Below are 16,494 nucleotides of genomic sequence, written 5' to 3'. Positions count from 1 at the left end.
ATTGGCATATAGATCTCATTCGGCACTCGGACTTGCTCCCTCGGGAGGACTTGCTTCCCTGGCATATGGCAATTTCCTCTGGGTCTTTGCCATGACTTGTGTAACTTTTTTGTGGCTTAGTACTGGGATTTTACACACGTTGGCTTAGAGCCCTTGTGTATCTTGTAATCATGTAAACTTGTACCTTTTTTCCGTAATTAATACAATTACCTTTTACGAAAGAAAGAGAGAGAGAGAGAGAGAGAGAGAGAGAGAGAGAGAGTATATTAACATCTGTAAAAGGCCAATGTGGCCTATGAGACCAGAGCAATACATACAATGATGGTGTGTTTCTCATTTGAAACAAGAAAAGATAAAAAACATGCCTATAAGACTGAAAAGTGAGATAGCGTGCTATCCAGAGTAGTGGGATGAAAGGAGTTGCAACTCTCTATTCTTTAGCTCACATTTAGGCTCTTGTTGGTGGAGCTAGAGAAGAGAGGTTGAACAATCATACATTAGTGAGACTAGGGGTGCCCTCTTGCCCCTTCTCTTTTCTTATTTGTAGCAAAGCCCTTCTAGAATTTAATGAGCAAAGTAGCTTACATTACAACACAGGGAGAATATGCCTACAAGTAAGCATGAGCGCATAATCTTGAAGCTGCCAAACTCGCTCTTGCTCCCTTGAGCTGATGTTGTCCCGCCTTGCTTGCTTGCCTATTGCTGCCACATTGTCTTTCCACAATGCTTGTCATTGTTGCCCCTACACCCGTGTTGTATCTACTCGCATGTTGCTCTATACCTATAGTCCCTTGCCCTTGCTCCTGCTTGCCTTCTCTACACCACCCTGACATAACTTAGCACAATGCCCTTGCTCCAAACCATTGCCTTAGATCATTGTGCCAACCTGCTCTAGTCACCACCTCCCCATCAACTAGCCTATCCCTTGTTCTAGCTAGTGCTTCCTAGTTAATTGCTGGAGTGCATCTCCCACTATCTCTGCTGCCTTCTTTGTCTTAACCAATGCCTCATTACCTCCCCTCCCTCTTTGCTCCCTTGGCTTAGTGCAATGGAAACCAATGGTCTGACACCACAGTCAAACTCATTGCGAGTTGTCTTATCCAAGGAAAACTTCAAGCATTTTAAGCCATAGTGAAGGAGCTGAAGGAGACCATGGTCTTTGAAAAACTTGTGGGTCACTCCTCTTCCAGAGTATAGCTTCAAGACTAGCTTAGGTCCATGTTAAGCATCAATACCTTGGGGATAGCTGAGGTGGTGTTGATGAGCCAATGTATTTTCATGGTGCATCTCACCTCTATAGATGCAATGCAAGAGCTTATGACAACTCTCCAGTTATTGAGTACAGGCATATCCTTATGGTTCTCGGCACCACACAAAGTCCGACATTCCTCCTATGCATTGCATGTTTTCATCATCTTTGTACTAGGGCGCTTGGGGAAGTGAACAATTTCCCCACGAGGGACACTGTCCAAGTGGCACCTACTGCATGAGTATTCTTCAGCATGTAGCATTGCATCTCCACCGCACTCTTCTCTTGTTCCCCTTTTTGGGCCTAAGAGGGGGTGTTGAGAAACCCTTCACCCTTCACCCGCAGTTTGCGTTTTTGCGTTTTGCATTTAGGGTTTGCGTTTAGGGTTTGCAACCCCAAAAAGGGGCGCCATCCTAGACTGACAATGCCTATTTATAGGCCACTCTCTCATTCATTCCTTACGGTTGATTCATTTAGTCCATCACCTGTTCTCTCCAGCCTCTCCACTACCCTCACACCCCTTTAGGAGGACATTGCGGTTCGTGATTCGTGGCTGTCTTCATCATCTTCCTTTTGCTACGGCACCCTTGGTCCCTTGTATCACATTCACTCCATGATTCGGAACTTCATCATTCCATTCATCAGAGTTTCTTCTCTCTTTTCTTCCCTTCTCCATGTTTGCCGAGTTTACTCCATGTTCCTTCCCGCAAACCCTACTGTCTCGCTGGTACGTCATCTTTTGACCCCCCCCCCCCCCCCAAGTGAGGAGCCCCACACCCTTGTGTCTTCCCCTTGACAGCAACTAAATGGTCCACCATTTCCCTTGCAACAGGCCGCACCTTTCCTTTGCCATGCCTAGCTCTGCAACATCTATTGGTGTGGGCCTTTTTGACATGAGAATTGTGGGTCATGGGGAGTTTCCACGTCCACTAGAGGCGGGGATCTATGTGATAGAAAAGTCTCAGAATGACAAGGTGCAACTGCTGGCCCCTTTGGATGGGCCAAACTACTATTTCTTCCTCCAAGCTTCACAGTTTGGTAGATGGTCGGAGGCTCAAGTTGGGGAGGTCATAAGAGACCAACTGTTAGATGATGGAGACAGATCTCTTGAAAATGATGGAAGCACCAGAGTTCTTCACCTCCCAGCCACGCCTAGATAAGTGCTGGCCCTCCAAGCTAATCTCTTTGCCAGCCGTCAACTTCCTGGAGTCCTACTATTCCTGGACTCCCTTACTCTCTAGGCTCCCCTTAACCCCGTTCGGGCGCCCAAGAGCCCGGACGGTCATTCTCGTGCATGTTCCCCTAAATTTACCTTAATGTAACATTAAATATCCCTTTTAATGTCACATTCCACACTTATGACCTTAATGTGACATTAAATATTACTTTTAATGTCACATTAATGTCACATTTCCTTCCCCTTAAGAATCAGTTTCGTCCTCGAAAACGATATTTGGAAGGTCTAACTGTAAATCGGGAAACCTTTTCTTTAAAGTACTTACTCGCTCCCATGTTGAGCTTTCTTCTGAATAATCTTTCCACTTAACCAAACATTCTTGATAAATAGTATTTCTCGTTCGTCTATTACGAACATTTAATATTTTTTCTGGTTCATGTGGATTAGATTGGTCATAGAATAACTCCTCAATATCATCATTTAAAATTAGATTATCCAAATCACCCAGCTTCTTCCTTAGTTTGCTTACATGAAAAACTGGATGTATTTTACTACCAATAGGTAGTTGGAGCTTGTAAGCCAATTCTCCCACCCTTTTAAGTATTATGAAAGGACCACAATACCTTGGTGAAAGCTTTGGACAATGTCCTTTTTTCATAGTTTTAGTTTGTTCAGGCACCTTAAGATAGACCAATTCTCCTTCTTCAAAGGAGATGTCTCTACGGTGAGGATCTGCATATGCTCTAGCTCGATTTTGAGCTTTTTTAATATTTTCTTGAGCAAATTTTAACATACTATTCATATCCTCCAAAAAGTCTTTAGCTGCCTGAACCTTTTCCTTATGCAGTCCTACTTCAAAAGGAGCTCTGGGCTGAAACCCATACATCAACATAAATGGACTATATCCAGTGGAAGAGTGTTTGGCACTGTTATATGCAAACTCTGCAATCGGTAAATACTCTTCCCAATTAGTTTGCCTTTTGCTTACATATGCCCTAAGCATATCTTCAAGAATTTGGTTAACCCTTTCAGTTTGCCCATCTGTTTGCGGGTGATCCGCCGTACTCATGCTAAGTTTAGTATCCAATTTCCTAAATACCGCACGCCAAAAATGGCTATCAAATTTTCTATCCCGATCAGAAACTATATTTACCGGAAGGCCATACAATCGGTATATGTTCTCTACGAACAATCTAGCCAATTCTAGTGTTTTAACATCAGTTGAAGTTGGAATAAACCTAGTCATTTTGGTTAACCTATCCACAATTACCCACATAGAGTCGTGCCCCCTCTGTGTTCTAGGTAGAGCAACAATAAAGTCCATGGAGATACTCTCCCATTTTCCCGAAGGAATTTCTAATGGATGAAGAAGTCCTCCCATTTTTAATTTTTCAGCTTTATTAACCTGGCATTTATTACATTTGACCACATAGTCAAGGACATCCTTATTCATTCCAGGCCAATAGAACTGCCTTTTAATAAGACTATAAGTCTTATTAACTCCTGGATGTCCCGCACTAGGGGTATCATGACACTCAAAGAGTATCTGGCGCCTTACTTCTATATCTTTCGGGACACATACCCTACCCTTGTAGAGTAAATAACCATTATCAATGGTAAAATTCTTCCACTTGAATCCAGTTTGAGCAACCCCTGATGCTCCATTTCCTAGTTGAACATCCTCAGATATTCCTTCCTCAGTAGAAGCACTTTCATTTGGATCCCCATTTTTTATTGCTTCCCATATGTTGGAATATGCCGGATCAACCTGGCATTTCCCTTTTAAAGATTCAAGCAAGTTGGAAGTGAATTGAGTAAAACTCAATTCATTAATTATGGGCATTCTGCTGAATGCATCAGCTACTATATTATACTTTCCTTTTCTATATCTTATCTCATAGTCGAACTCGTGGAGGAGTTCGGCCCATCTGGCTTTACGCCCATGTAAATCTGATTGATCATTAAGCCACTTAATGCTTTCATGATCCGATAAAATCAAAAGTTTGGCACCATACAAATAGTGCCTCCATTTCTTCATTGCATGTACTATTGCATATAGCTCCCTCTCATAAACAGAATAATTCTGTTTTGCACGATCTAATTTCTTGCTTTCAAAAGCAACTGGTCGACCTTCTTGTAATAAGACCGCGCCTATTGCCTTATCACTGGCATCAGCTTCAACCACAAATGGTTTATTGGGATCCACTATTAATAATACTGGAGTTGTAGCAATAGCTACCTTAAGTTTTTGAAAACTTTCATTTTGGTCTGTTCCCCAATTAAAACTTTTCCCTTTCCCTTTAAGTTGGTCTGTCATTGGAACAGCTATTTTGGCATAATCTCGAATGAATCTACGATAAAATCCAGATAAACCTAGGAAGATCTGCAGCTCTTCCAGGTTCCGTGGAGGTGGCCATTCAATAATTGCCCTTACTTTTTCTGGATCCATGTTGATTCCCTCTTTCGAGATTATATGCCCTAAATATTTGACCTCTTGTGCAAAGAATTCACATTTAGTTTTCTTCGCATAAAGGGAATGTATTCTTAACAGTTGGAATACTAATTGTAAGTGTTTCAAATGTTCTTCTCTTGATTTACTAAAGATCAAGATATCATCCAAGAAGACTACTACAAAATGTCTTAGATAGGGCCGTAAAACACTATTCATCAGCTTCATAAAGGTAGCTGGTGCATTAGTGAGGCCAAAAGGCATCACCAAAAAATCATAATGCCCGTATCTAGTACGAAATGCCGTCTTGGAAACATCTTGTGCCTTAATTCTTATTTGGTGATAACCTGATCTTAAGTCTATCTTTGTGAAGAATTTTGCCCCTTGCAATTGATAAAAAAGATCTTCCATTCTGGGCATAGGAAATTTATTCTTCACCGTTATTTTATTAAGTGCTCTATAGTCAACACAAACTCGCATAGAACCATCTTTTTTCTTTACCAATAAAATTGGTGAAGCCCAAGGTGAATTATCTCTTGAAAATGATGGAAGCACCAGAGTTCTTCACCTCCCAGCCATGCCTAGATAAGTGCTAGCCCTCCAAGCTAATCTCTTTGCCAGCCGTCAACTTCCTGGAGTCCTACTATTCCTGGACTCCCTTACTCTCTAGGCTCCCCTTAACCCCGTTCGGGCGCCCAAGAGCCCGGACGGTCATTCTCGTGCATGTTCCCCTAAATTTACCTTAATGTAACATTAAATATCCCTTTTAATGTCACATTCCACACTTATGACCTTAATGTGACATTAAATATTACTTTTAATGTCACATTAATGTCACACCAACTGATGGAGCGTGTTTCACAGTGATTAGGAGAGGTAGGGATGGAGCTACTCTCAGAGTAGTGACGAAATCCATGATGGCATCAATTTATGTTGTGGTGCAAAGTCTCCTCACCTCAACATCTCATCTAAAATCCATTCTTTGACATACCTTGCCATGTGGCCATTATTTGGCTACACCATTTTGTTAGGGAGGAGGATATAAGTGAGTAGGATTTTAGTGGAGCCATTTGCTACTGGGTATTGGTAACAGACAGGCATTTCTATGCCTTTCTTGACTAATGTTTGGAGTTGGATGGTGTCAGATCCAAGAAAATGTTGCTCTTCCTATGGTTAGTAGCACATAGGAGCTTGGTAATCAGCAAGTATCCCATGGCATGTGCAAGATGTTGAGAGGGAGCCAAAGGAAACTTAGAGACACTACTTATAGGACCGGCTCAAGGCTGAGGGGGTGTGGAGGAGAGCCCTCAAGACGGTCCTCCATGGCATAGCTGAGACCATGATAGTGACTTGGGGTGACTTGGGAGGTAGTAGCTTGGATCATAGCCTAGCATTTGGCTATGAGAGAAACTTCAAGGGAGTCATTCCTTTCTCATTATTGGCCAGCACTTAAGCATGATTTCCACCCTAGACTTCTCCTAGGTGGAGTGGACTAAGAGGCATTACCACAAATGGGATCTTATTGGTACAATTATAAACTCTGTGGGAGATGGAGAGATTGCAAGGTGGTCATGAACATGTGATGAGGAGGATAGATGCTTTTATTTGCGTATAGGAATCTAGAACCTTTTTGCCCTTTGGGTCACATATGGTCTGGCATTACAACCCACTAGGTTTTTTGTTTACCCAGCCATTGTATCTATGATGTACTTACTCACTAGTTCTTCACAAGGCATATTTTTTGCATTGTAGTTTACCTCAGGAATTTTTCCTAGAGATTATCAATAGAATTTATTTTCTTTGAAAAAGGAGATTTTGTTTGTAGTTGGTCATAACACAAGGTAGCTGGAACCTACTTTTCATGTTAATCCCTCAAGGTGACATGAATGATCTCTTAGCATTTCTATTCTTGATCTCATGTTCAACGATTAGCAAGTTCTTGTTAAAGAAGTGTGGTAAAGAAGAATGTAGATTTCAATTAATCATACCTAGTGGTGTTGTTGGTTCTTCATGCAAGGGAATATGTATTTATTTCCACTACTGTATAATTCATAATCATACAGTCAATTATGTGATAGTTCCTTATAGCTCAAGTTCTAGCTCATCTATACATTGTTGTGACTTGACTACCAAAATTCCACATTGATGAAATACCAAGGTCCCATTTGATGATGTAAGTTTTGCACCCTGCAGGTTAAAACAATAGCTGAAAAAGAAATGTCAAGGGAAGCATTGAAGCTAAGTGAAAAGGAAAAAGATGAGAAGAGAAGGCTTGAGGAGGAGGCAAAACAACGTCATATGCAAGTAGATTCTCAACTCTCCTTTCCTTACCCTATTTCCAATTACTAAAATATTCTCAAGCTAATAAAAATCTTGTTAAGTCTACTATTTCAAAGTTGTAAGATAATCTAAGACATTAGGTATTTTAATGATGAAAACGTATATGCCAATAGGCATTGGAAGCAGAGAAAAGAGAAAAAGAGGAGAAAGATCGAGCAAAGAGGGAGGCAATATTAGCAGAAGAGGCACCTTTCTCACTCTATCTTTGTGTGTGTGTCTGTGTGTGTTTATAGTGGTTCACTGTATTGATAATGAACTGTAGAAACTAAAAGAGTCACATGGCTGCTGAAAATCAGACAAGGTGAGTGAAGAGAGGACAACACGCTTGGGAGAACGAAAGAAAGAATCTATTAATGTCCTTGGGAGGCCAAAAGTGACCTATAGAACAAATCAGATAGTTCATTACATTCCAGTTTGGGTATCTGTGCCATGAAGGCATAGAAAATGAAAAAGGAAAGAAAATTAGGTAGGATAAACTCTAAGAGTCACATGGCTACTGAGTATTAGATAAGGTGAGTGAAGAGATCACAACATACTTGGGAGAACAAATCGTCCCTAGTAACAAGACCTTGCATACTTCAGCTAGGTTTGGACTCCCACACACCTGTCCCCCATGCAAACCTCCACACTCTACGGACTCTCAAAATGGCTGGTATGAAGTTGAGTGCAGAGACATTTGCACACACCTATAGAGAAAGATTGCTTTGGTCACTCAGACACATTGCCCAGCAGGGAAGCTTTAGATGCCTTGTGTGGCAAAAGATGTGAGACTACTTGGCAAAACTTGAGATAGAGATACACCAGTTATTTTGAGATAAGGTAGTAATAAAGCACGGCGAATGTTTCTTTTTTTTTTTTTGCAAGTAAAATGTGGCTTATTATATTACTCAAAAAAACTGATTACAACGGAGTGCTCATGCTCAACAAATTAGCTGGAGTTGATGAAAGTCACAAATACCTCATGTATACAAGCCTCTCAGGGTGGTCTTGGGAGGATGGGGGCAAGAAGCCATTGGGGGGGGGGGGGGGGGGGTGGTGTATTGCCATCTGGGGCTGCCTGCCTGCATTAGGCGGGCGCGGGGGGGGGGATAGGGCGGATGTAGGCAGTGCGTGTGGAGCTGGTGAAGGGCCTTGGCGAAGGCGAGAAAGATGGGCGGAGGTGGTTCTTGTCGATGGCGAGGGAGGGAGTCGCTGGCGAAGGCGCTGTACCGGCAGGGCATGACGAAACGACGGGACGGGGCGGGCCGGGGCGGGCGGGGGCACGACGAACAGGCGGGCGGGGGCACGACGAACAAGCGGGCGGGGGCGCAGCGACATGATGGGCAGGAGAGCTATCTAGTCATCCATACAAGTCAAACTTCAGAGGTTCTCTCCTTTACCAGTGCTACAACCATTGTATCCATTGCGTGATTGGAAGTTTGTGATTCTGGTTGATTTTGAGAAGAGGTCTACTAACCAGACATACCATCAAATGGTGGAGGCCAAGAGATGGGTCACTACAAAGGTGAATAAATTATGGCATATTAGGGATGGCAAAAAGAAGTGGCAAGAAAGATTCCTTTAGCTTTGGAAGTCTAAGGTTCCTTATCAAGGAAAAGTCTTCTTGTGGAGATTGCTAATTGGTGGTCTTCCAACTGGAGAGGTGCTGTGTGCTTGAAAGATCTCTGCTGGTTGTTGTGTATTCTGCACTACATGTGATGAAACATTGCTTCATCTTTTTGCCTCTTGTCCAGTTGTGCGACATATCTTGGGGTTTTATTTCTCGTGTGTAGCTCTCGGCGACTCAGCCCCAGATAATAGCCCAATCATGGATTATGGGAAAGCTGCCCTCCCTGCCTTCTTTGCATTCTGATTATTCCTGCCTGTTCCATTTCCTTAGATGGACTGCCTTATGGCATATTTGGTGTACTCGGAATGCCTTTATTTTTGATTCGGTCTCCAACATCCATGGTCATGTGGCCCGTATTAGAGGTTTAGTGCTATGGCAGATTTCTTCTTATGATATCAACTGACCTGGTTCTTCCTGACATTGCTGCCCCCTAGCTGGCTATTGTTCGCCCTACACCAGTAGTGTGATTTTCTCTTTGTGATAAAGTCCTGATAGTCTTTCGTCACTTTCTTTGAGGACTTGATGGTCTGATGCAACAAAATGGAGAGAGAGAGAGAGAGAGTTTCTCTGATGACCTGATGGTCTGATGTAATAGAAAGTAAGAGATATAGAGAGAATGATGACCTGATGGTCTGATGTAAATATTTACTACTTAATTCAATTATCTTCACGTAAAAGAGAGAGAGAGAGAGAGAGAGAGAGAGACAGAAAGAGAGAGAGAGAGAGAGAGAGAGAGAGAGAGAGAGAGAGAGAGAGAGAGAGAGAGAGAGAGAGAGAGAGAGAGAGAGAGAGAGAGAGAGACCCATTGGGGGTGGATGTACGGCCAAAGGACCTGCTGGAGTGGATTTCACAAAAACTGGCCGCGAAGTTTATGTATTGGAAGTCGCAAGCCTGGCCGTTCCATGTCCGCCTCAAAGTGGCTCAGACAATTATGCTACCAATGCTGACGTATTTCCTGCCATTACTTCCATGGACGCCCACTACTTTGAAGGCTCTCACTCATCCCATTCGTTTCATGCTATGGAAGAAAAATTCACTGCAGGCAGGCATTTCCTGGATTTCATGGTCACATGCATTTACCCCTAAGCGCATGGGTGGTGAAGCTATTTTGGATGCAAAAACTCATATGCTGGCTCTTCGTTGGTCTCTTTTTCGTGCCATGTGTGTGGATCATCACCCGTGGACCATCATAGCCCGTTATTTTCTTGAGGACAGCGGGCTCTGCCAGGGTAACACACGGCTTCGGGCCTCATGGTGGCATGTCCTTAATGCTGACTCTCGATTTTCTAGTCCCTCTTCCTCTTTGTTACTGCACTTGGTCGGCTCTTGGAAAGTGGTGCTCCAAAAGGCCCGTTGGCATCCTGTAGGGGACCGCTTGCAGACTAAGTCTTTTCAGCTGGAATTGTTGGCAGTATCCAGATTACTTTCATGGGAAGATAAACATCAGCTCAGACCAAGATTTAACCGCATGGCCCGTTTGGGTGTCACTTCGATTGCGGATGCTACCCTTGCTACTCGCAATGTCCTCGCATCGTTTCGGACTGCTAGGAGACTTTTCAGGATCCCGCTCGGATACCCTGATTTATGGGGGAAGCTTTCGTCGGAACTTCAGGGTAGGCAACCCTTTCCTGCCCTGGCTATGGATCGCCCTTGGCAGGATTGGGACCTTGCAGGCCGATTAAGTCTGGAAAAGGCCTCTACTAATCAGGTGTATCATCTTCTCATTAAAGATCACCAATGACTGGGTGTGAAAGCTAATACTGTTTGGGGCCTGCGGAAATCACTGTCATGGTGGCAGGCAACGCTGATGGAGGGATGGCAGAATAAGGCACCTTTCAAATGCAAGGTCTTTCTGTGGCGGGTAATGATTGGTGGTCTTCCTCTTGCCTCGGCCCTTTCCAAGCGTCGAATCTCGAATGGCAATTGTTTCTTCTGCACCACTAAGGCGGAATCGGCCTGACATCGTTTTCTTTCTTGCCCGCTCGCCAAGAATATCTGGTCACTCTTGTCGCAAATCTGGCGCGCAGTGGTGGGGTCGTCACTGACTCCTTTCGATTGGGTTTTTGTGCGCCCAAAGTATCCCACACCGCCACCGTTACATATGAAGATCTTATTTCACTTTTTCAGATACTGGGGATGCTGGCACATTTGGACCACCCGAAATGCTTTTCTCTTTGATTCGGCCTCTAATGTACCGCGACATATTGCAAGGCTTAAAGGGCTCTTGCATTGGCAGCTAGATCTCATCAGGCACTCTGACTTGCTCCCTCGGGAGGATTTGCATTCCTGGCATTTGGCAATTGCCTCTGGGTCCTTGCCATGATTGGTGTAACCTTTTTAGTATACTAGTCCGGGGATTTCCCACACGTTGGCCTAGGGCCCTAGTGTCTCTTGTAAAAGAGAGAGAGAGAGAGAGAGAGAGAGAGAGAGGGAGCGAGTTTGGGGGGAGAGAGAGAGGGGGGGGGGATGCTCTTGAAATTGCATACTCATCTTGGAAGGAGAGAGAGAGAGAGAGAGAGAGAGAGAGAGAGAGAGAGAGAGAGAGGAGAGAGAGAGAGCAGAAAGAGTGTGTTTGCGATGACGCCGCCTGCGTGTCCTGCCCTGCCGTCGATCGGATGACTGTCGCCCTTGCTCGCTGTCGCGTGTCACACCAGCGGCTCTTGCTCGTCGCGGTCCTGTTCGCCATCGGAAGCCTGTCGCCTGTCAGAGGACTGCCTGCCCTTGCCGCCTGTTAGACACGTGTCCTGTCAGACGACTGCCTGCCCCTATCGTGTGTCCTCACGCCTGCCCCAGACGACAGCGTGCCCTGTCCTGTCAGACGACAGCCTGCTCTGTCGCCTGTCCTCTCGCCCATCCCTGACGATTGCTGCCCTGTGGCCTGTCAGACGCCATCGTTTGACAGCCGCCATCGCCTGCCAGACCTGTCCGCCCTCGCCTGTCGGACGCCACCCTCGCCTGTCGGACACTGCCCTCGCCAGTCAGCCGCCGTGGTCGTCGCCCCCGCGAGAGGCCGTATCCTCTGTTCGTGCCTGAGCCTGTGCCTCTGGGTTTTGCGACCTGCACACGGACACAGTGCAGCCTTGCCTTTCCACTGACACCGAGAGAGAGAGAGAGAGAGAGAGAGAGAGAGAGAGAGAGAGAGAGAGAGAGAGAGAGAGAGAGAGAGAGAGAGAGAGAGAGAGAGAGAGAGAGAGAGAGAGAGAGAAGACAGCAGTATGGCTGGCCTGGATATGGATTTTCTAGACCGGACGGTGGCAGCCCTTGGCCCTGATTCCGATACAGAGGAGCCGGAGGATATGGTGCCGTGCACGGAGGAGATGCCTCCGGGTTCTGACCTGCCGCATGCGGGCAAACGCTCCAAGCATACTTCTGATGAGCCAATGGGTCCTCAGGAGTGTTCCTATGCGCAGGTTGCCTCTGATCCTGTGGATTCGCAGGAGATTGACTGGGAGCATTTGCTAGACTTTGCCAATACTCTGCTTGGCGATCATGTCCAACACAACAATGAAACTTTTTCTGACGCGGGAACTGATGATGTGCTGGAAGCCACGGTGGACCCGAAATCAGTCTTGCGGTCCTTCTCGGTGTTTTATGACCGTGCAGTTATACTTTTCTTCACTGGCAGGATCCCAGTGCTTTTACATATTCGCTAGTGGATGCACCATTTATTGCAAGGGGAGTGTGTTGAGGAGATCTTGCTTGGACCTCGCGGCTTTTATGAGGTGCTGTTGAAATCAAAAACACATCGAGCTGAGCTCCTGTCCAAGTTGCCATTATTCTTTGATCGCTGCTTGGTCCATGTTGTACCATGGCGCCCTATGGGCGATTTCCAGCGTCTGCTTCAACGAGAATGCCCGGTATGGGTGGAAGTGGAAAATTGTCCGGCGGTCTATTGGCCATTGTTGAAGGATGCGATGGCCGTTGTGGGAACAGTGCTGGTGCCCCCAACCCTCAGGGCTATGAATCGAAACCGTTTATGCATGTTATGGGACACAGCCAGGAAAAGGCCTGCGTGGCTTCGCCTCAATTGTTCTGGTATGCATCCTTTGCATTTTCGCTTGAAATGGGGCAACTTTGTAGGCCACTGCTTTTCATGTGGTAAATTGGGGCATTTTATGGCCGAATGCCCTGAAAGGCAACCGTCTTCCGAGGATGCGCAGGTTGTGCTGCCTAAGGATGGCATGGTGCTTGATGCCCCGACACAGGAGGCCCTTCAGCCACCTAATGTCGTGGATAAAGGCAAACAACAGGTCCTGGGTTTGGATTCTCGTAGCACTGATTGGATTGAGGCACGTCAAAAAAAAGGTAAAAAGTTGGATGCAGACCTGCCGGATCCTGGGCCTAATACTTCACAGGATTCCGTGCGCACGTATATGCGCAGGAAAGAAATGTTCACTTCACAGCCGGCAGCGCGTACTATGGCCCCGTCTGCCCCCCGTAATCAGTCTACAAGGAAAGTCTATACAGATGGCCCCAAGGGCCCACCTGCTAAGTTGGCGTTTGATACAAAAGGTAATGTGATTACACCCTGGGATCGGCGTTATCCCCGCCCCACTCCCAAGGCAGTGGATTTTTCTTCTACCTCTAAAGCAGGTCGCCAGAATTCGTTTGCAGTATTGGCTGATTTTCTGGATGAGGGTGTCCTAGATGCTCTCGCGGATAAGGTGAAATCGAGGCAACAGGCGCCTCGTTCCTGACTTACTGTTTTTGAAGATATATGAAGATAGCCATGTGGAATGTGTGAGGCATTTGCTCTCGCCATAAGCAACATGCCATGTGGACTGTCTTGCATGAAAACCAGTGGGATGTATTGTGTGCAGTTGAGCACAAAAGTCACGCTGAAGCAGGAAAAATTGTGGATTGTCATGGATTCCGTCTGTTTTATGCAGGGACACATGCTACGCACTATTCGGGCGTGCTGATGTTTGTCCATGAGAAATACCAGGCTGTTCTTGTTAAAAATGATGTGCAGGGCCGCTTTCTGGTAATCGAAGTCTTATTTGAAGGAGAGATTTTATGGTTGCTAGGCCTCTATGCTCCGAATGATCCCGCATCCCGACGGTATCTTTGGTCGACTTTGCAGGGCTTCATGTCACTTGGCCGAAGGGGGTTTTTGATGGGAGATTTCAATATGTGTGTTGACTCTTCTCAGTCCACTTCAGGGCATTCGGTAATGGATACGCCAGAAAGCCGGGTGTGGAATTCCTTTGCGTTGCGCGTACTTAAGCAAGATCTTTGGTCGTGGCTTCATCCTTCTTTTTCAAGGTTTACTTTTCATTCTTCACAATATGCAACTACTTGGTCGCGGTTGGACCGAATGTATATCATGCAGGGGGATGATTTTCTTCCCGAGATGCTGGAAATAAAGGTCTTGCAGCAATATGCGTTGTCGGACCATTTCCCCCTCCAGCTTGAGATGCGGGGACAATCTATTGCACCTTTTATGCAGTTGCTGGATAGGCTCCCTTCACGTTTCAACTCCTCTTATTTGAAGCATCCAATTTTTCAGGGCTATATGCAGCAATTGATTGAGAGGTTCTTATTGGACTTTGCCTCTGACGGCTTGGCTGCATTTGCGCGGTTGCTCTCTAATGTGCAGCGGGTTGCTCGGCAGTATGGGATTCATCATGCCTCTCTTTGTCGGCGACGTCGACATGCAGCAGAGGACTTACTGGCTTTGGTCCGTTCCTTGCTCGTGGATTCCCCAGATGATGATTTTCTCCTGTCGCTGGAAAGGCGTTTGGCCCATCTTATTCAAGTATTTCAGTTGAAATCTTATCAGCAGGCCAAGCTGCATAACTTGACTGACACATTGCAAGATAGTGCCTGCTAGTCTCATAAGTTCTTTCGCGCCTTGCATGCTTCTCCGGCTCGCGAAAATATGACTAGACTCCAGGATTCGGAAGGTCGCATGGTCACTGATCCGCAGACCATTGTCACTATGTGCAGAAATTATTTTATGGAACTTCTTGGTTCTTCTCCCTCGCCTTTTAGCCAGTTTACGCATGCCCGCTCGGTCTTCTATCATCTGGTCCGCCAGCAGGTTCCACTTGATATGCAAGCCACTTTGGAGGCGGATATTTGCGAGGAGGAGGTCATGGATGTTTTGTTGCACCTGCCTAAGGATAAAAGTCCTGGTTGGGATGGTCTCACTAATGAATTCTTTGAGAACTCGGCCACGCAGTTGGTGAAGCCATTGGCGGTCATGTGTCAGCAGGTTTGGGAAACAGGGGTCATGCCTTCCTCATGGAAAGAAGGCCTTATTAAACTGATTCCCAAGGTCCCTTCGCCGTCAAAGCTGCAACACTGGAGACCAATTTCTTTGATGGGCTCGATGTATAAAATCTTCTCCAAAGTGCTGGCGAATCGGCTTCACAAGCACCTTCCAGCTATTGTGCATCCTCTCCAATATGGTTTCATTAAGGGCCGCAACATTCTGCATAATATCTTGAATGTGCAAATGGCTATTGACTATGCGTGGCACTCCAGTCAGGAAGTGGTATTGATTCAATTGGACTTGGAAAAGGCGTTTGACTATGTGGACTGGTCTTTTGCAGATCTCATGTCTGCTATGGGCTTTGGTACCCGGATGTCCCGATTGATCTACACCATTAGTGCTGCGGCTTCTTTGAGAGTTATGCTCAATGGTGGGGTTACAGAGCCATTTGTCCTTGCACGCTATGTCAGACAGGGTTGCCCTTTGAGTCCTCTCTTCTTTGCCCTGGCGACTCACCCGGTCCTTTCAATGTTATCCTCAATGGCGACTTCTGCTCAGCTGGCAGGATTGTCTCTTCCTTTGGGGCAGCACTTCATTAGCCAATCTTTGGCTGATGACACCTTTATGATTTTGTGGGCAAATAGGGACAACATTCGAAAGGCCTTAGATGTTTGGACGCTCTTTGGTCAGGCCTCTGGCCTTCGCATCAATGCCTTTAAGTCAGCCATCCTCAGTTGTATGGAGCCTAATTTACAGTCATTAGGCTGGCAGGGCCAGGTGGTTTTCCGTGGATCCATTGTCACGCATCTTGGATACCCGTTGGGGGTGGATGTACGGCCAAAGGACCTACTGGAGTGGATTTCACAAAAACTGGTGGTGAAGTTTATGTATTGGAAGTCGCAAGCGTGGCCATTCCATGTGCGCCTCAAAGTGGCTCAGACAATTATGCTACCAATGCTAACGTATTTTCTGCTATTGCTGCCGTGGACGCCTACTACTTTGAAGGCTCTCACTCACCCCATTCGTTTCATGCTATGGAAGAAGGATTCACTGCAGGCAGGCATTTCATGGATTTCATGGTCACATACATGTACCCCTAAACGCATGGGTGGTGGCGCTATTTTGGATGCAGAAACTCATATGTTGGCTCTTTGTTGGTCTCTTTTTCGTGCCATGTGTGGATCATCACCCGTGGACCATCATAGCCCGTTATTTTCTTGAGGACAGCGGGCTACGCCATGGTAACACACGGCTTCGGGCCTCTTGGTGGCATGTCCTTAATGCTGACTCTCGATTTTCCAGTCCCTCTTCCTCTTTGTTACTGCACTTGGTCGGCTCTTGGAAAGTGGTCCTCCAAAAGGCCCGTTGGCATCTAGTAGGGGACCGCTTGCAGACTAACTCCTTTCAGCTGGAATTGTTGGCAGTATCCAGATTACTTTCATGGGAAGACAAA

The 16,494-nt window shown here is 45.9% G+C and overlaps 1 protein-coding gene across 20 annotated transcripts in view; it reads left to right on the top strand.

The window, feature by feature from the left end:
• LOC148028961 (uncharacterized) overlaps window positions 1–16,494 on the top strand; it is a 166,100-nt gene that overhangs the window by 108,465 nt on the left and 41,141 nt on the right. For 13 of the 20 annotated variants that reach the window (XM_087687739.1, XM_087687748.1, XM_087687737.1 and 10 more), the window contains 2 exons: window positions 7,069–7,179; window positions 7,329–7,400. The exons of 1 other annotated variant lie outside the window; for it this stretch is intronic. In XM_087687739.1, the coding sequence (XP_087543865.1) occupies window positions 7,069–7,179; window positions 7,329–7,400 (183 nt within the window). The remainder of the gene's footprint in view (window positions 1–7,068; window positions 7,180–7,328; window positions 7,401–16,494) is intronic. 6 more of the 20 variants (XM_087687747.1, XM_087687740.1, XM_087687755.1 and 3 more) reach the window with 1 other exon arrangement.

Source organism: Lygodium microphyllum, chromosome 11 (assembly GCF_053477565.2).
Source record: "Lygodium microphyllum isolate KBCC chromosome 11, Lygodium_microphyllum_v1.1.10, whole genome shotgun sequence".
Taxonomy (NCBI): Eukaryota; Viridiplantae; Streptophyta; class Polypodiopsida; order Schizaeales; family Lygodiaceae; genus Lygodium; species Lygodium microphyllum.
The sequence above is the reverse complement of the archived record's forward strand: the minus strand, read 5'-3'. Positions and strand labels throughout refer to the sequence as shown.